The sequence below is a fragment of the Ictidomys tridecemlineatus genome, chromosome 5 (genome assembly GCF_052094955.1).
Source record: "Ictidomys tridecemlineatus isolate mIctTri1 chromosome 5, mIctTri1.hap1, whole genome shotgun sequence".
In the NCBI taxonomy this organism is placed as follows: Eukaryota; Metazoa; Chordata; class Mammalia; order Rodentia; family Sciuridae; genus Ictidomys; species Ictidomys tridecemlineatus.
The window spans coordinates 94,532,123-94,558,794 of NC_135481.1; the positions used below are offsets into that span (position 1 = coordinate 94,532,123).

General features: G+C 43.1%; 1 protein-coding gene across 19 annotated transcripts in view; it reads left to right on the top strand.

Moving 5' to 3' along the window:
• Positions 1-26,455, top strand: part of Sipa1l1 (signal induced proliferation associated 1 like 1) — a 355,619-nt gene extending 329,164 nt beyond the window's left edge. For 17 of the 19 annotated variants that reach the window (XM_078050449.1, XM_078050450.1, XM_078050446.1 and 14 more), the window contains 7 exons: positions 9,494-9,733; positions 10,851-11,016; positions 15,345-15,591; positions 19,669-19,815; positions 21,214-21,328; positions 23,728-23,812; positions 24,475-26,455. In XM_078050449.1, the coding sequence (XP_077906575.1) occupies positions 9,494-9,733; positions 10,851-11,016; positions 15,345-15,591; positions 19,669-19,815; positions 21,214-21,328; positions 23,728-23,812; positions 24,475-24,618 (1,144 nt within the window). In that variant the 3' untranslated portion in view covers positions 24,619-26,455. The remainder of the gene's footprint in view (positions 1-9,493; positions 9,734-10,850; positions 11,017-15,344; positions 15,592-19,668; positions 19,816-21,213; positions 21,329-23,727; positions 23,813-24,474) is intronic. The other 2 variants (XM_078050452.1, XM_078050454.1) reach the window with 1 other exon arrangement.
• Positions 26,456-26,672: the final 217 nt, after the last annotated feature.

Sequence of the window (26,672 nt, forward strand, 5' to 3'; positions counted from 1 at the left end):
CACTTGAAGAGCTCTCTCTGGCCTAATGTGTTTGCGGCAGAAAGTCACAGAGAATTTGTCAGGACTGGCATCACTGAGAGGAAGGTTGGAAAACTGGACCCCTGTCCCCAAAACACAAAACGTGAAACAGTGCTATTATCTGACAAATCCAGGAGATCAATAGAGCCCTCCAAAAATGTAGGCACCTGGGTTTTCATTGTCCAAATGTGCTGACCGGAGCTGCTCAAAGGCCTCAAAGGATTATCTAAATTTTCTGCTTCAAATCGGCCATGCAGAATCATTGAAATCATCACTTAGAAACAACTCTTCTATTGAAAGTCATACTTACTAAAGAGAAGAATATGGCCTTTCAGGGAAGGTTGCAGGACTTCCCACCCACCGGAGGGCTGAGTCACATTTGTTTCTAGACTCTGGTAAACAGGGATGCTTTGTAACATCAGCCTGTTGATCTTGGCAGAGTGAGCTGGGTAATCAGAGCTTCAACAGTCCTCTTTTTCTGGAGGAAAAGGGGACTTAGCTACCAAACGAACATGGCTAGAGACATGAAAATCATAGCAAATTAGAGTGTCTGTGTCCTCAGAAGACAGGAACAGCAATTAATGTGGAGATCTCTTGACAGTGCATAAAAGCTTGTACCTGGGACTCGGTGACAAAATCTAAATTACAGTGATTAAGTTCCAATGCATATTTCTGGCTGGGCTGTTCCTACTCTCTACTCCCTTGATGACTGTGCAGGGTTTTTGTGGCACCCTATGAGAACCGCATTAATGCAGTTTGGTAATTACATAGCGTTGTTATTTGAATGTCATTAAGAGAGGCCATACATACTGATATCCTTCTACAATTAAAAAGTCTATTAATTGCTCTAAAGTGTTGCTCCCTAGAATATATGTATTTTCTATGAAGCTTGGAAAATCTCGAGAGAGATTTTAATTTTTATTTATTTTTTTCTAATGGCTATTTCACTTTCAGATCTTAAAATGAACCACTCAAAAACAAAATTTTTAAAAAAAGGTTTGTGATGAGCATAGGAGAGGCAAAGATAATTCCAATTTTACTACATCTTGCCAGCTGGATTCTTTTTTTCTTTTTTCTTTTTCTTGGAGTTCTGGAACTCCCCTTTGGAACTCAGGACCTCTTCAGTTGGTGTAGATGCTGTAGTCCTGTGACCAGTGGAAAGTCTGCTGCTGGAACTGTTGAGCCCTTCCTAAAAAACTGAAAACCCCATTCATGCTTGTGTATGGTCCTCTCTCCTGTAACATTCTGACCTGACTTGTCTTGGTGTCCAGACCTCTGTGCCCGCCTCCTTAGCCTGCCATTCTGCTTATCTCAAACTGTCCTTTTGCTTCCCAGCCCTATAGCCAACCATTCCCCACTGACGTCATCACACAAGTTTTTACTGCCACCGGTACAAGAGGATCTCATCGTGCTTGTTGATCCTAAGAACCTTTGTGTCATGGGTGCCAGTGCATTTTGATAATGCAAACAGCAATAACTTCTCTCTTAATTTCCCCTCTTTGTTTTTTTACACAAGGCCCCTATCAATTAATCAGTTTAAAGGTCACATAAATCCTCAACTTCTGACCCTCCTAGAAAACCATCTCCTAGAAAACCATGTCAAAGCTTATTGTACAGACACATCAATATTGGCACAGAGCTGTACAGCTTTAGTGTATGGGTTTTGGTATAATAGCATACTTAAAGTCCTTGTACAGCACAAACCTTTAGTAAAGTCATTTTGAAAAATCTGTAAAATGTATTAAGGAAGAACTTTATAACACCTTAAATGCAGATATTGGTCAGGATCTTCCCATAGTTGGTCAATATCTGACATTCATTAAAGGGGTTAAAGATCAAGAGAAATATCTGCCCCTGGCTGTCAGTACAGTTCACGTGCATGAATGGGTTTTTCCTGGTTAAACTAGTAATTTAACTATTCATGCCAGAAAAGCTGTGTTTCTTGAGGTTAGCAGGAAGGAAGGATTTCCTACATGCAGCATCCTTGAATGTGGAGGCAGGCCTCCAGCTGCTGTGACCCTGGGCTGGGTGCCTCTGTGCATTAGAGGCCCATGCTTAAATGTTGTTCTCTGTACCCTTTTTGGTATGGCATGTATATAAACAATATGCCTTCTTTCTTTAGAAATGATTCAGTTGTCTTTATAACATTTCCCTCTAAATCTTTTCTGCATTTTTTTCAATTATTAAGTCAGTTGTCTCTCTTCCATATTATTTTCTAAAGATGAAAGTGTTATTTTTTTCTAAGGATCATGGACTAATTCAGAATCTAAAAGTCCAACATCTAAAATTCAAAACCCAGAACTTCTCTTCAAAGATGTAATTTCCTCTTTCTACCTTAGCCTATTGTTCATAATTTTTGCCTTGTGGCCCTGCCCATAATAAACATTCAGGATTACATTTTTACTTTGTTTTTATACAGCAGTACTCCAGGTGAACTAGTCTAATCTATCTTGCTGAATTTCATCCAGTTTATGGGAGTGGGTAGTTATTTTATGTGGAGCTTTACTTTTAGAGACCTCAGAAGCTGAAAACTAGAACCACCATGCTTTGAAATTTCAAGTCAACACTAAGAAGTGAGCCCTCAGTCAAGCCACAAAGGCTTGATGCTTGATGCTGAGCTCACCAGCACAGCTTTGTTTATAGTTCAGAGTCCACTCTTTGCCATATTTAAATCACTCTACCAGGATGAGAATTAATGCAGTTGCTTTATTTAAAAGAAGAAAAAATAATCTTGAAGGAGAGATTCCACATCCTTTTGCATGGTCTCAGCCTGTCACAGGTCATCTCCTTGTTCAACATTTTGTCCTTTTGAATTTAAACATGCAGGTAAAAGGGAGTAGGTGGTTGTTCTGAATTCAGCCTTTTTTGAACAGGAAGATGATTTTGGAGCTATAACGTTATGAAAAGTTGTGGTAGGTTCTACTTGCCTCAACCTAGTTGTTGGATATGGATCATTGACTATAAGGTGGTCAAAAAAGAAAGAAAAATAAATTTTGTTATATCCCTTCACCTTCATGCACATTAATTGAGAAACTTATGGAAAAAAGATTTAGGGCTTGAGATAGGTCCATGCCTCAGGTCTGCCCTTGGTCAGCTTTTTGGCCTTTGGCTGGTTACCATTGCCCCACATGATCCCTCCTATCTGATCTAATACCTGGTCCCCTACTAATTGGCTGTTGTTCTGTGTTTGTTGAGATTTAAAAAGGTTGTCAAATGTATTGCAAACTGTGAGTGTCCTTGTGAGACAAAAGGCTTTCTGTCATTACCTTTCTTGAGCTCTTCATCAGCTCTTTATGCAGTTATCTTGTCAATTCTTCTTTCACAAGCATGTGTCTCACAGCTCCTGTAACTGTCCTGTATGTGTTCATCCTGTAATCAATCATATTTTCTCTTCTCAAGCTTCCTACTTTCTTTATCCTTTTTAGATGCCAAACTTGGACATGACAGAGGTCTCAGCTGTGCCCAATAAAATGATAATGTTAGCTCCATATTTTAAATAGGTTAGTACTGCAGACTTCTTTATTTTGTGGTTCACAATGATCCCTAAAGCATCTTCTGCTCCATTTCCCTATCCTGTTTGTGTTACATGTCTTTATGTTAAATATTGGACTAAATATCTGCTTCTTATAGATGGGCTGTTATCTCTACTGCAACCACGTAGATGTCCCCTTGCTATCTTAATCATACCTGCTTCCCTTGTTTGCTTTTTCCCAATGCTTTGGAATTATTGTCTCCTGAAGCCCTCCTAAATTATGGAGCCCAGTATTTGATGTAGTACAGAATTGGCTAGTGTTGAACACAGTGGGAGGAGTCCTCCTTAATCATTATCCTCCACATTATCTGTCACCAAAAGGCTTGTTGCTTGTACAAGCAATCACAGGAAACCCAGTCAGCTCCCCTCCCCTTGGTATTAGGCCAACATTCAGCCTTTGCCCAGATTTTGCCACAGACATTTGACAGGTGACTAATTGCTGCTTTCCCCATCCTGAAAATACCATCCTTAGCAAGCCCAGCCTGTCTAAAACCCTTCCTCCATGCCATGCCTGAATAGTAGATGACTCCAAGTGTTCCCTTTGGCAGCTTTCAACAACACGGTGGCCAGCAGATGTTTTTTCCGCAGGAAGGGATGGTCTCGAGTCATTTTGCAGAAATTCAGAACCGTTTCCTTGGCCCTCATAGATTTGGCACTTGGGGCTTTGATTGATGATATTTGTGCTTCCCCATCCTGGGTGGTTCATCCCTTTGCAAAGTCAGCAAGCAGATTCAGGCAGCTCCCACTGTGAGAAGCATCCTTTTTTCAGATTGGTCATCCCCTCCTATTGAAGTTTCACCACAGCTGGGAGTGTGAAATAACCAGGTGGCAGCACATTTGGCTCATGGTTCCCTTTGAGTATTAGATCAATATGAGAAATTTGGACAGGTTCAGTTGCCCTGTTACCCCTTTCTTTCCCTCTTTCTATATCTAGTGTTGTGTATGTGTGTGTGCCCTTACTTTTAAAAAATCCTGGAATGGCCAAACAGAATCCACAGTCATTCCATTTTTAGGCAAGGGAAAGTACCCTTATAATTTATATAAAATTAAAGTCATGGTCTCCTCATGTAGAATCTAGGGACACCCTGGCTTGAATTCTTGGTGATTTAGTTTGGCCATACACACTTAAAACTCACTTTTTACACAGTAAGAAAAGGAACAAGTATTGCAGTTGTCACTTCCAATATAAGTTTTGCTCTTTTTATTCCATATTATTGGTTCATTACCTTCTTACACAATTCCAAGAAAGTCATCATGGGTAATAGAATTGCAGCATATTGAGTTAACATGAAATCTCCAGGATAATCAAACAGCCCAGTGACAGTTCCCCTTAAAAATCAGGGAGCTGTCAACCTCATGTCTATTGTAGTGTAACTAAACCCATTTCAAAGAAACTTAGGTGCAATGTGTGGGTACACACCTTGAGGTGATCTAGAGGCTGTAGGGTTGTCAGCTTCAGGAAGGCCCACCCACAGCTGACCAAGGATGGAACCACAGGAAGAAGAGGAGAAAGACCCAAGAGCGTGAGGAGTTTACAGGCTAATGTAGTAGCTCTTAAACACTAGGAAACATGAGATTCCTTCAGAGACATTTGAAAATACAGATTTCTGGGGCTTTAGAAGATCTGACATTAGCTAAGGGCCCTGCATGTACATCATCACCTGCAGACACCACAGTCCATGCCTTCAGAAACACTGTTCCCATGGCTTCACCTGCTGGACCCAGAGAAGTAGGAAGCTGGATTTTGACCAAGTCATAACAATAGGAAGGGTTCAGCTGGATTCGAGCAGTAATCCTCAATTAGCATTCATACCTGGGGAGAGATTTTGTCCAGTTTCTAGGTACCTCCCCAGCTGTATTGCATCAACATCTTTGGGATTAGGGCACAAGAGTGCACTGTTCAGAAGAGCTCCCAGGTGAAGTTCATCTGCCTACTGTGTGCTCCTCTCATGCCATGAATTGTATATATTAAGAAGGAAGCCACACCAACTAATTGTTCATTTGTTTTTACATGTGCCTTTGTTCACAAATCTAATCAGTTGTTAAATAGACCTGTCTAAGTATTAGTAACAGAAGTGTGCTGGCATGTCACACCTGGGAGCTAGTATCAGCCATCATGTTCATAGATAAAACCGGTGGCCAGGTTCCGTGGTCTTATTTAAGTACTTATACACTTGTAAACAGAAGCATCATTTATAGATTTGTTTCTCACAATAAAAATAAAGCAACATCTAGTTTTAAATACAGTTATGAGTAAAATACACCATCTGCATGCATAATACATCCTTATATTTAAAGATTGACTTCTGATGGGCATGGTGGCACACACCTAAAATCCCAGCAGCCCAGGAGGCGGAGGCAGGAGGATCACAAGTTCTAAGCCAGCCTTAGCAACTCAGCAAGGCCTTGTCTCAAAAAATAAAAAGGACTGGGGATGTAACTCCATAGCAGAGCTCCCCTGAGTTTGATTCCCAGAACCCCCCCCCCCATAAAACCTGATTGCTAACATATCATTTATTTGGCAGTTTCTTACATCATACATTGAATGCCTGCAGTTGCTAGGGACTTTTCTAGGCATGGGCAATGTACTAATGAACAAGACAGGAAAAATCTCAGGAATCTCCCTTCAAACAGGGGAGACAGACTATAACCAAAGTAAAGAAATTAAATGTAGAGTACTCTGCTTAGTAACAAATGGTAAGGAGAAACACTTAGCTCAACAAATATTTAATGGTAATCTCATGTGTTCCTTGAATTAATAAATTCTTGCCACTGAAGAGTATATAATCAAGCACAAGCATTTATTGAATGCCTATTAGGGAAATAATGATAATAATTAAATTTATGTAGAACAGAAAGAGCTCCAAAAACTATAGTGTATATACTGCTGTCTCCTTGGACCTTTCCAAGTCTGCTCTTTAACTCTCCTTTTCTGCAATACATATATTATTGCTAAAACCAGCAGAGCTGTTTTGTACCACATGAAGGAATCATTTGTAAACTAATGGGCTGGGCATTATACTTTCTGTTCTCCTGGCCAATGTTTTGACCAAGCATTTAGTCTTTGAAAGCCCCAGGACTTTTGAATACTAGTGTTATCATATCAAGATAATTTGATGTTGATCAATGTGAAATCTGGCAATTAAATATACCTCTGGAATAGCAGTTTTCAAAGTATGCCCTGGAAACAATGCACTAGAAGTGTGAATTCTCAGGCCCCCTCCAACCTATCCCACCTACTGAGTCAGAACCTCTGGAGGGGGCAGCAGTCTGTATTTTAACATGTTGAAGTTGGGAACTGGCTCTAGCAATTTAAACATACCTGCTCTCACTTATGGATGCCAGTCATAATAGATAGTTAAAACAAGTACATGGTCATCCAGGATGAGAGCTGTGTAAGTTAGATCCTGATCCACCATTTTTCATTTTCACAGAATTGCTTCAAACACCAACCAGGGCTGGGGATTGAGGCATCTCTCTATCTACAAGTGTAGATAAAATGGGGGAAAAAAATCTGCAAAGCAATGATTAAATCTTGTCTCTGAGTAACATATATTTGTCACAAGCCTGCCCTTTGTTTTAAATTATGCCCAAGGCTGCACTCTGTTTCCAAAGTCTCTCTGGAGATATTCCCCTGCTAATGTGTGCTTGGGGTCTCTGGTGACTCAGGACCACTCTGTGAGCTTGTCAGTCTCTTCATTCTTTTTTCTTTTGGTTCATCTTTCTACTTTGAGTCTCTTCCATAATAGAAATCTAGTATTATTTTTCCTTACTGACAATACACTGCACTTGTGGAAGAGTTTTGCATTTCCTTTTCTTAAGTTTAAAAGCAAACAGATGGGATATTCATTTTCAAGAGGTAAGGTTGCATCGCTTTTCAATTTATGTTGCCCTTTGAGGTTTTGTGAGGTTTTCTTCTACTTTATCTAGCTGGAATAATATTTGGGGGGTGGGGACAGGGTGAGACTAGCTGTTTCTTAAAAATTGTGTTTTAAGTTTCAGCCCAGTTCTTCCCTGTTAGTTATAAAAATAAAGGAGGTAATTATATTTGGTCTGAGATAATAAGAGTCCATTAGTATGGAAAGCCCTCCAGATGGGCTTTGCTTCCCCCACGTCTTGCCCTTCTGTGGGCTTAGCCTCCTGGACTCCTTTCAGGTTATTGACTTTTTGCAGGTAGGTTTTCATGGAAGGATACCATTCATACAGAAAAAGATGATAAGTGTATACAGTTGAATTTTCAAAGTGTACCCACCCACCCAATTATTATCCACATCACAAACTAGAACATCACCAACCCCCACACACCGCACTGTCCCTGTTCCATCCCCAGGCACTCTGCTTCCTCCCCAGGGTAAGCACAGTGTTCAATCAGAAATCATGGACTTGTTTTGCTGATATTTTGGACTTTATACAAATAGAATCATTTTGTACATGTTATTCTGTGTCTGGTGTCTTTAAGTCAGCATGTTGGTGAGATTTATCTGTGTGTCATGGGTAGCATTTGTTTCCTTTGCTCTTTTACATTTATATTATGAGGACATTTTTACAGTTCGTTTACCCATTCTGCTGTTGATGAACACTTGGATCATTTTCGTTTTTAGGTGGGGGATTTTACAAATTCTCAGACATGTCCTATGCTAGACATTTGTATGATTTTTTTCTAAGTTTATAGAGAGTAAGTGCTACGTGGTCAGATGTACATACCTTCAGTGTAGAGGCTGTGAACTCGTTTGCCAAAGTGGCTGTAGCAGGGAACATTCCACTCAATGGTATACGAGAGGCCTAGTTGTGTCGCATCCTTTCTGGCATCCTTTCTTAATTTAGCCATTCTTGGGGGTATGTAGTGGTCCCTTGTGGATTTAATTTGCCTTTTCCTGGTAATTGATGATGTTGAGCACCAGTGTTTATAGGTTTGTTAGACATCCCCTCTTGAAGTTGCTCTTCAAATCATTGCCATCTTTCTACTGCGTTGTCTTGTTGAGTCCTAGGAGTGTAGTTGTAAGTTGGACAGGAGCCTGTTATTGGATATGCATAATAAGTTTTTAGATATTAGAATAGGTTCAGATTTACAGGAAAGTTGCAGAGGCAGTCTAGACTTCCCGTGTGCATCTCACCACATCCCCGTCGTCATCCTCACATCACTATAGTGCATTTATCATGGCTGAGCAATCAATATTGATACATTATTAACAAGGTTCATGTTTATTCAGATCAGGACCATTAGCTTTTGACAAATGGAAGTGCCACCGAAGAATGTTTCGGGACCACCTGCTATTAATTACACCTCAAGCAACCCAAAGCCCATGATGGTACAAGTCACCTGTCCTTGGTTTCCTATGCTGGAGAACTTAGCAGGGCTCAAACTGTAAATCTGGGTACTGTGAGATCACTGGGAAGGAGGTGTGGGATCCGCATTTGTAGTAATGTTCAGTTCTTATCCCTGGTTTTGAAAATTCTGCCTCTTTCAGTTTTGAAGCTCCTTTGGAACCTCTGAGTTTGGGACTCCTTTATTTCTGTAAATTTTACTTTTGTGATGTTTAACCAGTCTGAAGTACTTTGGTGATAAAGAGTTTTTAGAGTCAATATCAAGGCCAGATGCCATGGGAAAGGAGAGTTCAGTGTGTTCCAGTCAGCCCCTGACACCACCAGACCTGCCCAGCCCTTCCTGATGTCATTTGCCACTTTTGGATTTGATGGTCTCAACTGTTTTTGTTTTTTAGCTTAAGTATATGTCAAGCCTCAGTAACCATTTGTCCCTCTGAGTAGACATTTAAATTCTAGTGAGAAGGCAAGGAAGGCCAGCCAGCCAGCCCCATTAATATTTTATGAAACCTTTATGGTGCTTTCACCCTGCCACCACCCCAACCTTGACTCCACTTCTGTGTTGGCAGAGTGGCCCTGGGATGCACTCTTAAGTAGTTTTATCTCTGTCCTGCTCCACAGTACCATGAGCTCCCGGCACTCTGCCAGCCCGGTTGTGTTCTCCAGTGCCCGAAGTTCACCAAAGGAGGAGCTTCACCCCGCCAGCGCCTCACAGCTCGCACCTTCCTTCTCCTCTTCCTCCTCCTCTTCCTCCGGTCCTAGGACGTTCTACCCTCGCCAGGGCGCTACGAGCAAGTACTTGATTGGATGGAAAAAACCCGAAGGAACCATTAACTCTGTGGGATTCATGGACACAAGAAAGTAAGAGGCCTGCTTCTCTTGCTCAGTGGTTTTCTTTCAACATGGCAGAGAATGGGAAAGGTGGGGGGATTTCTTAGAGTAGAGGAGATCAAGCTAGGGGTATAGAGAGCATGTTTGGTGGGTGGATTTTATTTTTCTTAAATTATTTTTCTGCCTCATTCCTTGAATAAGATGAACTGCAGAACATTTGAATTTGGGAGTCTTAGCCCTCCTAGGAGAGAACATATCTGAAGGGTATTCTTCAGAATAACTGACTGGTGCTCAGTCTATACTCGTGGTTTTGATTCCATTAACCACAGCCTTCCCATGTGTTCTTTTTTATTTTAAGGTATCAGGGATTGAATCCAGTGACCCTTGACCACTGAGCCACATTCCTAGCCCTTTTTAAAATTTTGAGACAGGGTCTGACTAGTTGCTTAAGGCCTTACAAAGTTGCTGAGGCTGGCTTTGAACTTACAGTCTTCCTGCCTCAGCCTCCCAAGTATCTAGGATTCTACTGTGTGCCACCAAGCCAGGCTGGAATTCTTCATAACTGGGCCAGTACAGCAAATTGGAAGTTAGTGAGAACCCCTGAGAAGAAAGTTCTTTTTTTTTTTTTGGTACTGGTGATTGAACCCAGACGTGCTTTACTGAGCTACATTCCCAACCTTTTTTTATTTTTTATTTTGGGACAGGCTCTCAACTTAGCCTCAACAGGTTAATTTGCTGAGGTTGTCCTGGAACTTGTGATCCTCCTGCTTCAACCTCCAGAGTCTCTGGGATTACAGGTGTGTGCCACTGTGCCCAGAAATACAGGACTTTTTTACACAGTGGTACAGTAAAAAATTAAATAGTTCATTCAGTTTTGCTTTTATTCCTTTGAAGGTTGCATTTGTGGTCTTAGTGAATCTGATGCTAATTTTGGCTCAGAAGAACCAATAGTTTCCTGAAGAAGAATGATTTATTCATCAGACTTTAATTTGTGTTTCAAGTTGGTTTTTCATTCCCATGAATGCATTCTGAAGTAAACAGGAGTGGTTCTCTTCTCCCATCTTTAGTATTTCTCTCAGCCTTCAGAGCCCACCATGGCTAGGTTGGCCTGTTGACCATGTTTCCACATCTCTCTCCTTCTTCCCAGGCGCCATCAGAGTGATGGCAGTGAAATAGCCCACACCAGGCTGCGGGCCTCAACCAGGGACCTCCGGGCATCCCCCAAGCCAACCTCCAAGTCCACCATTGAGGAGGATCTAAAGAAGCTCATTGACCTTGAAAGCCCAACTCCTGAATCCCAGAAGAATTTTAAGGTATGAGACAGAGCATGGGGTGGATGGGAATTAGAAGTCAAATTTGAGGGGGCTGTAGCCTTAGTTACAGCTACCCTAGAGTTTGATTGCTGGTTCCTCTTCTCTGGATCCCCCTTCCCAGTTTTCCCAGGTATTTTCCCGATTTGACTGCCACAGCCATCTCTGAAGTCTTGGCTCCTGTTTACCTACTCTACCCGCCATCAGCTTTTTCTTCTAGTGTGCCCTACTCAAAGTGCATAATCCCTCCGTCTTCAACTACATGATGCTACTTCACAGAACTTTTCAGAGAAACCTGTAGGTCCCTTGTCAGCTAGAAAATTCTCCATAGAGGTTTCAGTGCCTTCTGGCCATGAGGTTCTTACCTCACAGATGGGCCAGTTAACCAGCTGGGCACACATAGTACCAGAGGAAGTGCCTGGTGGTCACTGTCATCAGCATGCACCAAAAGAAAACAGACAACTGTCTCTCCATCCAGCCAACTAAGTATACATACTTGCCTCCAGAACTTTCCAGGTCTCTGTACTTTGTAAAAGCTTCTGTTTCTCTCTCAGGATTCCAGACCATCAGTGCCTTGCCTAAAGCCCAGTCTTCCTCTTCACCAATCCTGAGTGCTTGTTCGGCATTTGGGTTTGTCAGTGGCCAGGCCTCTGCAGAACCACACAGCAAGGTTTGCCTTTTGCCTCAGCTCACAGGACTGGTGGCACAGCTTCCTGCAGGCACCCTGCTTCTTTATCCTCTGAAGCTTGCGATCTCATGCTGCAGGGTTTGGAGTTGGTGTTTATTGAGCTGGACCTGAGGTCTATTATGGGGTATACTGGGGAGGCCCCAGAAAGTCATGGCAGTAAACTTTGAAGGTTTCTGTTTTTGAGGTTCTTAGTTCATTGATTTGTAGTCTGTTTGAAGGGACTAGAAAGCTTTTATTTCAGAAGAACTTGGAGAATGAATGGAAGATGGAAGCTAGACTATTTTCTTACCCACTCGACAGCGTCACACTGTGATCTGAGGGCACGAGGTGCCCAGGTAGAAGGAGCCCTTCGCGCTCACTGCCTCTGGGCTCTCCCATCACCTCTGTGCGCACACACACAAACATCTCCCCCAGAATGGTCAGCTGTACCTCCTAAACTTAACAATCAACATTTACAGGAATAAAATGTATCCCAAGGACCATTCAGGAGTTTTGCTCAGAAATTAATGATTTATTAACATGATTTATTATGTTACTAAATTGTGTCACAGATGTAACCATTTTGACTTCTGTCATTTGTTTCATAAGTCAGCACTTAGCAGTTCTGACTCATCATCCAGGGTACAAATGGTTTCCATGGAAACTATGCAAAAGATAGTGCTTCTCTGTCTTTATCCATCAAAATTCAAGAAAGTATATTAAAATTTTTAAATATCAGTTTCAAAATAAAAGTTTCTTTCTTTCTTTCTTTCTTTCTTTTTTCCTAAGGTCAGAGGAAAATAAAATCTACCCTGAAAGGAATCTTTCCCCTAATTCCTAGTTCAACATTTTTGGCAAGGAGCAAACTCAGAGCTCTCATTCTTTTGATTTATTCTTGCAGTGGAAATAATTGAAGGCAAATGTCTGTTTTGCTCTTATTCTAGTTCTTGGCTTTTATTTCCAAAGTAAATTACTTTAGCATTCCTATTTGAAGCAGAGGTATCCTGTCTTTGTGTTGTGACTGTATTCATGTGAGACCTGCTGCAAAGAAAGTGCTGAGGCTGGCCCCAGCCCACTGCAGGGAGGGGCTGGGAGCAGGGCTGGGACAGGCTCACTTTTTCTCTTCTCTCACTGGTTTCATCTTTTTTGAGCTGGTTCAGTTTCAGATGAGTTCTGCTAAGTTGCTCCCTGTGTCTTCTGAGGTCATTGTCTGAGTGACAGGCTCTGCTGTGTCAGTGAGGCCAGTGTGCCCTGGTCTGGTCTTCCGGACCACCGCTGATCCCAGGCTGCAAGCCTTTGTAATGGGCTTCAGGATCTTAGGAGACCAGCTTTGGGCTGTGAGACTTGGAACCCACTCAAAACGCCACAGTGGTTTTCTTGAAGGTCCACGTACCTAGCAGCTCTCACTCCCAGGTTTGCCTGCCAGTAGAGTGTGACGCAGACAACAGGCCATAGCTGAGCTTTCCCATGCAGCTGCCATCAAGCTCCTGCTGGTTGAGCTGTAGCGTTATAAGAAACCTCACTCACAAGCCTTGCTTCTCTGAGTGTGCTTATGGTCAGGCAGATATACAGACCTTTCTAACCAGTGCTCCCAGGTATATAGAGCAAAGGAAGGGGCTCTGCTTGAAGCCAGTTTAGGAAGAGCTGTTACCAGCTTATTGTGAGTACAGGTGACACATGTCACTGACAGCTGGGGGGTGGGGAGCACTAGAAGAGTGAGAGACTAAAACAGGAGATTTGCCAGAAGCAAAGTGTCACCTCTCTAGGTTCTATCCCTCTGCTGTGGAACAGAGGACCAGATTTACAGATAAGTAGCCTCCAAAAGGTATTAAAGTTCTGGAGTCCTTTTTAAAAACAGAATCACACAGAGAAAGCCAATATGTAGAACTGAGCTCTGAGAGGAGAGGTGGGGATGGCTTGGTTCCTGTCCCACCCAGACCTCTTTGCCTAGCAGTAGTGCTATAAGGAACCTCATGGCTCCTTGGAACACAGTTTGGGAACCCCTTCCTCCCACCTGGATGCTCTGTGAAATCACTGTGATTGTTTGCCAAGGGCTGGCAGTACTTGGCAGTGGCCCTGGACAAAGCAGACCAGGCATTCTTGGGAATGGGCAGTTTTGTATACTTTTAGACTGGAGTTGAAGAAGGATGAAGTGAGGGGCCATCCCAACGTTTCTGGACAAGACTAAGTCTGCTATCTTTTAATGGGCAAAGAGCATCTGGGCAGGTGTTTCCCTACCTCCAACCCTTGCTCCTTCAGCTTTAGCTTCTAATAAAACACACTGCCTGAAGGATCTTGAAGTATATTATTTCCCAAAGAGACCGAAACTAGAATTGTTGGAGAATTTTCCTTCTGTAAAACCCTCAGGGTGGAAACAATACTTGGAAATTCCTTTGCTAAAACCAAAGTGCTAAAACAACTCATCCTGAATTTTTAAAAATGAACACCATTTTTATCCAGTTGGTAACACCTTGAGCTTATTTACAGTGTGTTTGATTAATAATTTGTGCAGCAGCTGTGCACAGCACCCTGGGGGCAGCTCTGACTTGATTAACCCTTGGCTTGTTGAGTGGAAGTGTGCCAGGCCCCAGACCTCCCGAGGGAACCTGAGTGTCCGTTCTGTACTTCTGGGTCTGTAGCATCAGCCACCTGAATGGAGCTGTCACTAAATCATCCTCTCTCTGCCCTGTCAAAGTGTCATGGAAAGTCCCATTGTGGCTTTCTGCCAGAGGTGACTCGGCCCTCCTCCTCACATCTTCACTCCACCTTGCTCCCCTGTCAAGGTGAACAGTGTCCTAGGAGGAGCTATTGAGGATGACTTGTTACTGTCAGGCCAGATGCTCCATTTGCTTTCAGGTTACTGAGTATTTAAACATTCTTAATGTGTCTGTATTTCTCAATGAAAGGGATTCTCAAAAATTTAGCTAATTGTGGAAAGATCTCAGGTAAAATCAAATTTGGCCAACAAGGCAAAAGGCATCCATAAGAGACACACCTGCCTGGAACTATGCCATTGATGTAAAAATATTTGTTATTTATAAAGCCAACTTCTGTTATTAATAGAAATATGTCTTCAAAAACTAATTTCCAAACCTCCTGAAATCCATCTAGCTTGAGAGATTGGATTAGTATAGCTTGTTGGTAGTTAGTGTTTATCAGGACCCACTGATGGTCTCAGTTAATAAAATTTGGATGGTTACACACTCTTGTTGCCCAGCTATCACTTGACAAGCTTTTGAAGCTGTTCTTCCTGGCACGGTGGCTCTGCCCACAGGAGACCATAACAGGCCTGATACGTGCCATTGTGATCAGTTCAGGGCCCCACCTAATGCACTTGACAATCCCAACAGGTGTTGTGCTGCCATTTTATAGATGAGGAATTGGGCTCAGGGAAATTCCATGATCTGGTAAAAGAAACAGGGCGCAAATAAGATTCGCATTACTCTGGTCCTAAAGTCTTGTTCTTGACCACCACACCATGTTGATTAATCCAGTTAGTCACAGGTCTGAATCACACATGGAGTATTGATATGATGTGGCAGCCTTCTGGGCTTTAGGAAATCAATGACTGGCGACTCCTTTTACTCCTCAAAGACAGAGGAATAAATGAGGGGTTCTGGTGTCTGAGCCAGACGCTGACTTTCCTGTATTCACTGTTTTACAGTTCCACGCGCTGTCCTCCCCTCAGTCTCCTTTCCCCAGCACTCCCACCTCAAGGCGGGCTTTGCACAGAACTCTGTCTGACGAGAGCATTTACAGTGGCCAGAGGGAGCACTTTTTCACCTCCAGGGCTTCACTTCTGGACCAAGCCCTGCCCAACGATGTCCTCTTCAGCAGCACGTACCCTTCTCTCCCCAAGTCTCTCCCGCTGCGGAGGCCTTCCTACACCTTAGGAATGAAGTCGTTGCATGGTAAGTGTTCCCCTAGCTTCAGCTGGATGACCCAGGGTCCCAGACAGAGCCACCAGTTGTTTTGCTGAGAGCAAACCCTACATCAGGGTGCATCAGTTTATCAGCCCCTCCCACACTCACCCCTACTCCTGGAATCCCAGATCACAAGAGTCACCTGGGATGCCTGTTAAAAACAGACTCCTAGACCTTGCCCAAGACACTGGATTTAAGGTCTGAAGGTACAATCTGGGAATTTATATTCTTATCAAACAGCACAGCTGATGTTTAGATTGTGCAAATTTTGCTAACACTAGATCAGTTTCTTCTTAAGAGCTGTATTCCCTGCCCCCACAGCCACCCTGAGAACCCAGAGGAGTCGAGTAGTTGTCCTGGGTCTCCCCCAGGCTGTATGGATATTGTCCCCTGTTTGTTGACACCTTTATGTGTTCCTTCACGCTGTTAACAACCATTATTTAAGGAAAAGGCTTATAAATATGGCTGCTTCCATGTTCTTGCCTTTATTTCACATATACTGTGTCTGTTCTGTGACCTCACAAAATTCTAGTTTCAGGAAGAGCCATATTCTGGGGCTTCAGATATAAATTTGGTTTTTTCCTCTCTCTTCCCTCAGTCCAAGTCCACTCCAGAGTCCTGTTCTTCCCCTGACAGCCCTTGCTCAGCCCCGCAGACACCTATTATAGGACCTGTGTTCCTGATGGTGCGTCAAACACACTGCTGTGACCACTGCCCCCTCTGTCCTTTCTCCTTCTACAAATTCTGCTGCAGCTTTTATACCACTTTGTGCATCAAACCCACATTCCTTCTCCTTCTCTGCAGCTGTATTTTCTAAATCTCTTGCCAGACCTAACTTCTTTTTCTTTCTTTTTTTTTAAAGAGAGAGAAATTTTTAATATTTATTTTTTAGTTTTTCAGTGGACACAACATCTTTATTTTATGTGGTGCTGAGGATCGAACCCAGCGCCCCGTGCATGTCAGGCGAGTGAGTTACCGCTTGAGCCACATCCCCAGTCCTTCTTTTTCTTTTTGGCGGTGCTGGAGATGGAACCCAGGGTCTCACACAGCCAGGCAAACGCTGTTTCACTGAGCCTCACCCTGCCCTGCATCGCTCTTGAGCTCTCGCACCCAGATGTTCCTCCGTGTCTCTGTCCTGCTCAGCAGCCCATTCCAGCTTCTCCCCTGTCACCCCCAGTAGGAGCATGCCATCTTCCCCCTGCATCCCATCCCCATACAAGTTCTCTATTTTTTCTTTGCTCCAGGAAGTTACCCCCAGTGAATCAAATTCAAACATGTAATGATCACTTTTCTACCATCAGAGTCTAAAATAAAGCTCTTGGTAGTAACTTAACATGCCCCTCACCTTTGTCTCTTCTCTTCTCCCCATGTTGGGCCAGAAAGGGAGAATTTTTTTTCTGAATTCCATTACTCCTGTGGTATCCTTCTACCTGGAGTTGTTCTTTTGTTTCTTTGCACTTCTTTTCTGACCTCTGCAGAAATAAAAAGAGCCCTTCCTTGTGTCCTGCCTGCGTGAGCATGTCAGAGCTAGCCCTGCCTTCTAGAGGTTGGCATTCAAGGAGTGCAGCCCCAGATATCTGGCCACGCACGTGGTCATGGCCCAGCGAGGCAGCATGGTTGTAGAGGCTCAATGAGCCCATGGGCTCCATGGGAAGAGGGAGAAAAGGCTGCCCTCTGCAGCACCTTCTCCTTTAGCTTTCCTGTGAAAGGCAGCAGCTTGGTGATATCATGTCCTACACTGAGAATTTCTTGTTGGGCTAATCCCTGCCGCCTTAACTCATTTGGTGACTACCACTGAAAGGTGTTGGGAAGTGGGGAAGGGATTTTTGTCTTGAATTTTTACCCCATATGGAAATTTGAGCCCCAGAGATAAAAGGGCAGAAGGGTTGTGAGTGACATACAAAATCATCTGTTCTACCTACTTACCCTTGTTGGGAGCAAGTTTAAATAGAACTGAGCATTTAATATCTTGCAGTATTTGTTGACTTCCATTTACTCATAATTTTGCTAATTTTAAGCACATTAATAACTAGCAGCTGCACTTCAGAGTGGTTCTTTATGTAATTTGAAAGGGAAAACAAGCACTAAATATACCCTGGCTTACCAGGCTGGCATAATATGTAGAACTTTTTAACCCTGTGTAAACAGGTATTTCTAGAGTCACGTAGATTTTAATGTGAGAGTTTTACTTTTACTCTGAATTTGCATGGACTTTAATGTTACCTAACATTCTGAGGGACACACTCTGCTGTGTTCCTAATACAGCATCCGCCTGTTGAAGGCCTTTATATTTCATGAGCTATGCTTTTCTGGTCCCCTCAGTCCTCCCTTTGTACCGTCCGCCTCCATGAACTTGAGCAATAGCAGTGTGCTCTCAAATGGCCCAGAGGGGCTTGTGGTGCTCCTTCGTCCCCACCTGGGTAAAGGAAGGTTATTTGTTAAGGTGTCAGTTGTTGACAATGGTTTAATATTTGTATTCGACCAATTGTCACCTTAGAAAGAACTGGATATTAGACTGCTGTAACCAAAACCGATCCAAGGAACTGCTCATGGGATGGGATGACCTGTGTCCTTGGAAAAAGAGCAATTTCAACCCCTTCCTGGGTTGGTTCCCTACAAGTTCCCTCACACACTCACTGTCTGATTTTCTTCTCAAACCACCTGCACATCCACCTGTGGAATCCAGTAGGCCATCCCTGGGATGCAGGGCAGACACAGGCCAAGGATGTGCCTCTCACCAGTGCCATGCTCCATGCCACTCTGGATTTTCTTTGGAGCTGTTGTAGACTTAGAATGAGAAGAAGGAATGACACAGTTCATTTTAGGGCAGGATCACAAGCTTGAACTTTGAACTTAAGAATGCTTTTTATTCCATGACTGAGAAAATACAGAGCCACTATCTCTTCCCTCTTGGCCTCTGGAAAAGAGAGATGGGTGTTTTTCTAGCAGAAGACTTCACATCTCTGTGATGTGACTGAGTGTGAGTCCAGAGACTGGGTTCTAGTCCAGATAAAACTATGCCCTATTGTCTCCTCTGAAAGGAATAGACATTCCTGGGCTGGCTTCAAAATCCAGCTCTCCATTGGAGTAGGCTCTTCCCATCTCTAATCCTAGGACTCTATTAGGGAAAGTTGAGCACTACAGCCACCCTGAGCCCCATGTGGAGAGACAACTGCCCCAAAAGCAGACCTATTGCCTCAGCACATAATTAGTGTTCCCATGACTCACGCTGAGAGAGCGATGGTAGGAGATTATTTTATAAATGAGCAGGCACAGTGGAACATGCCTTGTAATCCCAGCAACTTGGGAGGCTGAAGCAAGAGGATTGAAAGTTTGGGGCCAGCCTGGGAAATTTACCAAGATCTTGCCTCAAAAATAAAAAGGCTGGGAATAAAAGAGAATAAAATCATGGCATCTGCAGGTAAATAGAAGGAGTTGGAGAAGATAATGCTCAGTGAAGTTAGCCAATCTCAAGAAAACAAATTCCAAATGTTTTCTCTGATATAAGGTGACTGACTCATAGTTAGGTTGGGAGGGGGGACGTGGGAGGAATAGACTAACTCTAGATAGGGCAGAGGGGTGGGAGGGGAAGGAAGAGGGCAGGAGGTTAGCAATGATGGTGAAATGTGATGGACATCATTATCCAAAGTACATGTATGAAGACACAAATTGGTGTGAACATACTTTATATACACCAGAGGTATGAAAAATTGTGCTGTATATGTGTAATAAGAATTGTAATGCATTTCACTGTCATTTATTTTTTTAAAATAAATATGCTGGGGATGTAGCTCAGTGGTAGAACACTTGCCTTGCATGTAAGAGGCCCTGGGTTCCATCTCCAATACTACCAAAAAAAGAGAGAGAAAGAGAAAGAAGAGAGACTGGAAGAAGCTCGTTCATATTTTAGGCCAGGTTTAGGGTGGCCACTGGCAGCCTGATAGATTAGGCATTGATTCTGGTAATGAGTGGCTTACAAATTATTTGTTAATGGAAAGTGGGTAAGTTCACGAGTGGTTCTCCTGTGGACACAGGCACTATTCTGATCCTTGTCCCCTTTTGCAGGAGAGTTCTCAGCCTCAGACAGCTCTCTCACTGACATCCAGGAGACCCGAAGGCAACCTATGCCAGACCCCGGCCTTATGCCCCTGCCTGACACTGCTGCAGATTTGGACTGGTCCAACTTGGTAGATGCTGCCAAAGCCTATGAGGGTGAGTGCAGTGGGATACACGCAGGGCAACCTGGGACCCTGAGGGCCATGCTGCTGTGTTCAGAGTTGTGATCAAGTCTGTTTATCCCGTTGCCTTGGATACACTGACAGCACATGTGCCTCACCGGCACAACCACAGCCCAGGGAGCTAATGGCTTTTGAACACCCTATAGGGCCAGACCTTGAGCTGGGCACATGCTTTATTAATCAGATAGAACCTGCTGTTTCCTCTACAAGGAATTCATAACATGGATGTCTCGCCATCTCCACATGTAGGATGGGCAAAGGGTAGAGGAATCCCAGCTCTCCCTTGACTGGAAAGAATATTTATTCAGAGGGTCTTTATATCATGTTGTAAAGATGTCGCTGCAAACTGCACAGTTGGGTGTATCAGAATGAGTGTCCTGCTTGGCCGTGCCCAGCCCCATCAAGTCCTGATGCTTCCTTTGCCCTTCTCACTCACCGCACCAAGTCCAGAGTACTGCATTGTTCCTTTGCCAACCTGCTGGCTCTGTGCTTGCTTTAGGATGGTGGTTCTTAAATGCAGATCCTCAGACTGGGACTGGTCTGCTGGAATGAAAAAACCTTAATAAAAAATAATGCAGCGAAGTGTCTGCCCAAGGCTGTCTACTGTTCATTCTTGAGTAAAGAGTGATTTGATTCTAAGAATGTCACTCCACAATTTGGGGTGCTAAAATAATTCTTTATAAAATTATGATAGCAGATGATTTTTTTACTGTTCTTATTTGGGAGAATTAAAGTTCCTATTCCATCAGGTTTCAATTTGGGGTGGAAATTTACAAGGCTTAGAATCAGAAGCCAAACAAATATGGAGTGATCCATAGCTGCTCCCACTGCCTCCTGCATATTATTTAGCTGCTGGAAATTCCCCAGTACTAACCTGATTTTTCAATTATTGGTTATCTTCATATAAATTTTAAGTTGGGATATTTTGAAACAGGTGGTATGGACTAAAGGCCACCAGAGTGGCCAGGCATCTTGTGGAAAACATACTCGTAAGAAGTTTCAAGAAGTTTAAATCTAGGTCTTTAATGCATTTATATCATACTAAATGGTACAAAAAGCCTTGGTCTGGAAATTTGGCGCAAGGCCTCTTTCCAGGGAAACATTTACTAGAATGCCACTTTGATGAGCAGGGAAAGGTGGGCATTCGAAATTGATTCATAGTAGGTACTTTTTAAAGAGAAGTTATAATGTTACTATCCTCTTATAACTAAAACAGTGATATTTTCCATTATAATGGTTGAGAAATAAGATTTCAAATACAGTCATATATTGATTAAACTTGATTGCCCTCATAGACCATTTGCTGACATTTTACACATAGGACTCAGGCATATGGTTCCAAAGTGCTCAATGGTTTCTTATCTCCTTTCAGTCCAGAGAGCCTCATTTTTTGCTGCTAGTGATGAAAACCATCGGCCCTTGAGTGCAGCATCCAACAGTGACCAGCTCGATGACCAGGCTCTGGCCCAGATGAAATCATACAGCAGGTTGGTGGCCTAGTGGTGAGGGAACCACTCTGCACTATGTGTCACCCCCTGATAGTGACGGATGTGGCAAAGGAGGAGCATAAGCCACCTGGATTAGCTGAATGGAGCACATTACCACAGTTAGTTAGAACACTTATAACTAAGCAGTACAGACACAGTTTAACTGTTCTTAACCAACTTAAGGTCATAATTATGAATATTAAGTATTCCATTCGCCATCATTTGTTCACACCTTCAGGTCAGGTGAGAGAGATCACCTGCACTGCATGTCCTGGGCCCTGTGCTGGGGGTCCTGGAGTCTGGGTCTGTAGTCTTCCCCACTGCCATTACTGCCACATTGCCTGTGTGCCCATCTCAGCAGCTTCCCATGTGTGCCTTAAATCTCCTGTGCTTAGAAGCAGGGTCACCAGGATAGTTAAGGACACGTATAAAATAAGATAGTAAAAAAGCAGCAACAGAGATCCAGAGTTTCCTCTGTGTCGAGAGCATGCACATTAACTTCTGTTCAACTGTGTGCAGACCGAATTTTCTGTTTTCCTCTTACTTTCATATGGTGTGTTGATTGTGTAGAGGATGAGTAAGAATCCAGATATCTATAAAAAAAAAAAAAAAAACAGGGTCAGAAGTGGGAAGAAGCAGGAAAAGCAAGGTTGATACAGATCCTGCTGATGGCCTATGGGACGCAGCTTGAGGACCTCTCTGAACAGCCTGCAAGGACAGGCTCTTAGCCAAGAAAGTGTAGTAAGAGCAATGGATCGTTAGTTCTGAGTGTGACAGATAGATGCCACTTTCAGTCTTATTGGGACAGCAGGAGTGAGCTGAATGACAGTGAGTTTAGCTACTGAAAACTTATAAAATTTTTTTGAAAAGTAGAGTTAAAGGAAAGACAAAAATGTGCCTTCTTAGGATGAGGTCTCTAACAAAGAGAAGTATAAAACTGTTTTCCTGGGAAAGAATGGAATTATCAAATCATAAAGAATTGGCTCTTTGTTTCTCATAGACTAAACAGATGCAAATGTAATTGTATTTCTATATGTTTTAAATGCTACCAGTGCACTCACAGACATGTTACTCATTTTGAAGAATCTGTACAAGTCCAGGTAGGCTCCTGAGAGTTTCATCAGCCTGACAGCCTGCAGTGGCTTTGTGAGGACATTTCTTTCCCCATCTGCCAGTGTCTTATCCTACTATGTCTTTGACCTTCCACCTGCCCCCAAACTGGCCTGCCTGTTGTACCACATTATGTTGTGGATTACTGCTAACCGCTTTTCTTTTCAAAGCCATATGTTGTCAGCTTTAGTTGGTTGTCCTGCCTTAGAAGTCTAGAGGACATTATCATTCATTGGCCAGCAGCCTTTTCATCCTCCATGCCACTCTGGATTTTCTTTGGAGCTGTTGTAGACTTAGAATGAGAAGAAAGAATGACAGTTCATTTTAGGGAGGTATCGCAAGCTTGAACTTTGAAGTAAAGAATGCCTTTTATTCCATGATTGAGAAAATACAGAGCCTTTTATTCCATGATTGAGAAAATCTCTTCCCTCTTGGCCTCTGGAAAGAGGAGGTGTGTGTTTTTCCAGCAGTCTCTGTGGTGTGACTGAGATCGTGTTACTTAGCTGAACTTGTTCAGGAAGCTGTCGGCAGCTTGGATTCAGGTAGAGGTGGTTAGGCAGGAAGCTGATAGAGTTCCTGGCCCTGGGTGGGAGCATATCTGGCTGTGGAGTCCCACTGGAGGCTGGTGGCCTCCGTCCTTCAGCACCTGTTAGTACCCGCCCCACACAATAGAACATAAGAAAACTGTGATCATAATGGCACAGAATGTAAGACTTTAAGCTTTGACAAGCTTTTAAAACATGTAGTCTTATTTTTCAAATATTTTAAGATGCTTAGATTAGTGTTTAAGACATGGGCACGATGACTTAGCTGCAGCCACGCTTGTGACTACAGCCCATTTTGGGGGGAACCAGCAACCTGTCCTGTGCTAGTGGCCCCAAACAGATCCTGCGTCAGCCCCACTCCACCCCCACAGGAGTATCTCTTCCCTGAGCCCCCAGAAGAGATCCCTCAGGAATCACTATGCCATGTGACTGTGGATCTGCCATTAAGTACCTCTTGTGCTGCCAGAGAGGCCTTTTTTGCTTATTGTCACATTCTTTTTTTCAGTAGATGCAGCATCTTTAACAAAGGAAGCTATTGATTAGCTGTATTTCAAGCCTGTGACACCTTTTGTTAAGATCATCATTTTCTTTTTTTAAAGTGAAACTGCACATTGGGTTATCACGTTGAGTAATTTCACTTGAAATCCATTTTTTCAAATGAATACAGCCTTCTCAGCCTTGGGCTGGTCGGAGACCCAGCCTTGGAGGCTCCTGCCAATGCAGCCTTTTGTTTCTCATTCCCAGTAGTAAGGATTCCTCTCCCACCCTGGCTTCTAAAGTGGACCAGTTGGAAGGTATGCTGAAGATGCTTCGCGAGGATCTGAAGAAGGTAAACATTCCTCTCAGAGCAAGTTGCCTGTCTGTGGGATCAAACTGCCCTAGCACTGTGAGAGCCCTTAAAATGGTGTTACTGCACAGTTTTCTGTGCACAGTTTTCTGTGCACACGCTGAGGGGTAGCTTTGAGCTCAGGTCCTGCTGACATTCTGCAAGAAGGCCTTCACTGTCACACATCAGAAAAGTGGTTCCCATTTGGGGGAAGGCCTTTGCACTTCAGCTCCCCACCCCACCAGGCCTCTCCTGGCCTCCCACCCCTTGTGCGATGTGTCAGTCCAGACTCCCATGTGGCCCTTGTTTTTAGGGCTTTCACACTAGGAGAACTGAATGCCATTTTGTTTCTTGGGTGTCTTAAACTTGGTCAAGACAGTAGCCATAAAAACAATGACGTAAAATTCAGGTTAGTTCTTATTAACAGAGTCTTAAATACACATCAATATATTTCCATTCCAAGCTAATACTGTAGAGTTGAAGCTCTCTGGAAGCTCTCTTCCCTGAGCATAGAATGGCTTAGCCCCAGGACAGAGGCCATATATGCAGGGTTTAGTGGGATAAAGAATGGAAATGGGTAGATAAAATGACCTCTGGCTCCTCCTCCCCAGCCCAAGCCAGGTAGGGCCCCCTTGCTAGTTCTCCTCTACTTGCTCCATCTCCAGGAAAAGGAGGACAAAGCCCACCTGCAGGCAGAAGTGCAGCACTTGCGGGAAGACAACCTGAGGCTGCAGGAGGAGTCCCAGAACGCCTCGGACAAGCTGAAGAAGTTCACGGAGTGGGTCTTCAACACCATAGACATGAGCTAGGGACGGCTGCGGGAGAGGAGGAGGGCGCAGGGCGTGCTCTCTGGGGGTTCCCTGAAGCCCCTCACTCACGCCTTTAGGAGCATTCGCAGCACCTTCCCCAGCCTCCCACCCGCCCCCTTCAGGAGTGCACAACACAACATTTGCAGATCAACAATCATTATCTGCCTTTTGTAGAAAAGAAAAAAATAAGTAAATAAAAATTTTAAAAAGTAAAATAAAAGTTTAACTGCTAAAATGTGAATGTCTTTATTTTTTTGCACAATATCTTTATCTGTTATGTATTTAAACAGAAACTGGGCCTAGGACCAGGGTGCCTCCTGGCCATCTGCCTCTATTCCCGTCAGCTTTCTTATCTATTTCAGGTAACCCAAGCTTTCCCTGTAATCTAACAAGTGTCATTGTTCCTAAGAAAGCCAAGTTTTTTTAACTCGTTTATTTGGGGAGTGGGGAGGGGTGTTTCCTTAACTTCTTTCCTAAAAATGCCTGGAGAGGGAGGAGCTTTGAGTAAAGGCCCCCCCTCCCTTGAAGGACTTGTATGTGAGCTGGTGCTGTTTGTCCTTTTCAGAGACCAGCCAAATTGGGGTCATTTTATACAGCAAGTCAGTAAACCAGAGAGGGACATCATCAGGCCTGCAGGGCCCACCCCTGTGATCCTTCATTGTGATGTCACTTCCTGCTCTTTCTTTCCCAGGGAGATGGTTTCAGGTGCACCATTCTGCTAGGACTCTTTTTTGTTTGGCTTAAGTAAGTCCCACTAAATTGGAATTAACTCTCTATAGTTCCCTGGCTCCAAACATTCATTGGTTTCCTAATTCTGCCAACTAAAACCATACTTGTATGCATTTTGGTCAAAAATATACATAGTTTTTGTTTGAGATTTTTAAAGCTAAAGATGTAGAAAAAAATTTTTAAGCTTGCTAAAAATGACTATATTAATAAATCTTCCTCTCCAAAGCAAGACTTCACCAGTGTTTGTAATTAGGAAAAGCTAACAGTGAATGTTAAATCATGAATTTTAATCCTTGCTTGTTAGGAGCACCGACTGTAATAGAATGGGCTTTTGAAATCTGCATGTCCCAGTGTGAAATCTAAGCACTGCATTTTCTGCATCTTTTTGTGGTCATCCAGAGGATTCTGCTGCAGAAATTCCTAATGTGCTTTTTTTCCTGTCTAGTGGTGCAGGCTGCTGTGAGCCCCTGGGCAGTCAGCGCTGCAGAACACAGACAGGCCAACCAGTGTTGACTGACCCAAGAACACCCCCTTGTTTCTTGCCTTCATAATTGCCACTAAACTGACCCCTTGCCTCTTTAGGGGTGACTCTGGCCTAAGGGGACATTCAGCAGTCTAGTGGCATATGCTTGGAAGTTCCCTGCCCTGAGTGATATGAACTCATTCCTTATTCCATCCCTGAAAGAAACAGGATGGATTCTCTTTCTCCCCGCCATACCCACTACCAGATTTTTATGCTATAGTTTCATTCATGATTGTGGTTTCTCCATGGGACTTTTTTTTTTTTCCTGGTAACATTTCTATTATGGAAATAGGAAGATTTCGGAGTGCTTTGTAAAGATTTCAGTTGTCTCTTTCTCTCTTTAACTTGTATAAAGGAGATTGTACATTGCCTGATATCTCTTTGTAAATGAGAAATATTGCTAACATCCAAGCATTCTGAAGTCTTGCTTATCCTTCTGAGTTTTGTTTTCATTTTGTTTTCCATTTCCTTTGGGGACTTGGGGCAAGCTATTTATTAGAGTTTTGCAAGAGTTCTTGTTTAAAGCCTCTAAAGACTACTTGTAAAATTCAAACAATAAAATTCATTTTAAACACTCTTTTAAAATGCTTGGTGTTATTGCTTAAGGTTTTCTTCCCTGAAAGAAAAATTCATTGACCCTCTTTGCATCCTAAGTTTTTCATCAAGTTTGATTAACACTAAGATGATTCTTAAAAGTTTGTCCAATTTAGAATTTTACTCTGTTCATATGTCCACAGAGAGTTTCCATTTTGCATTTTCTGTTTATGATTTAGGATTTGCAGAGCACTTTATGATTAGTAGC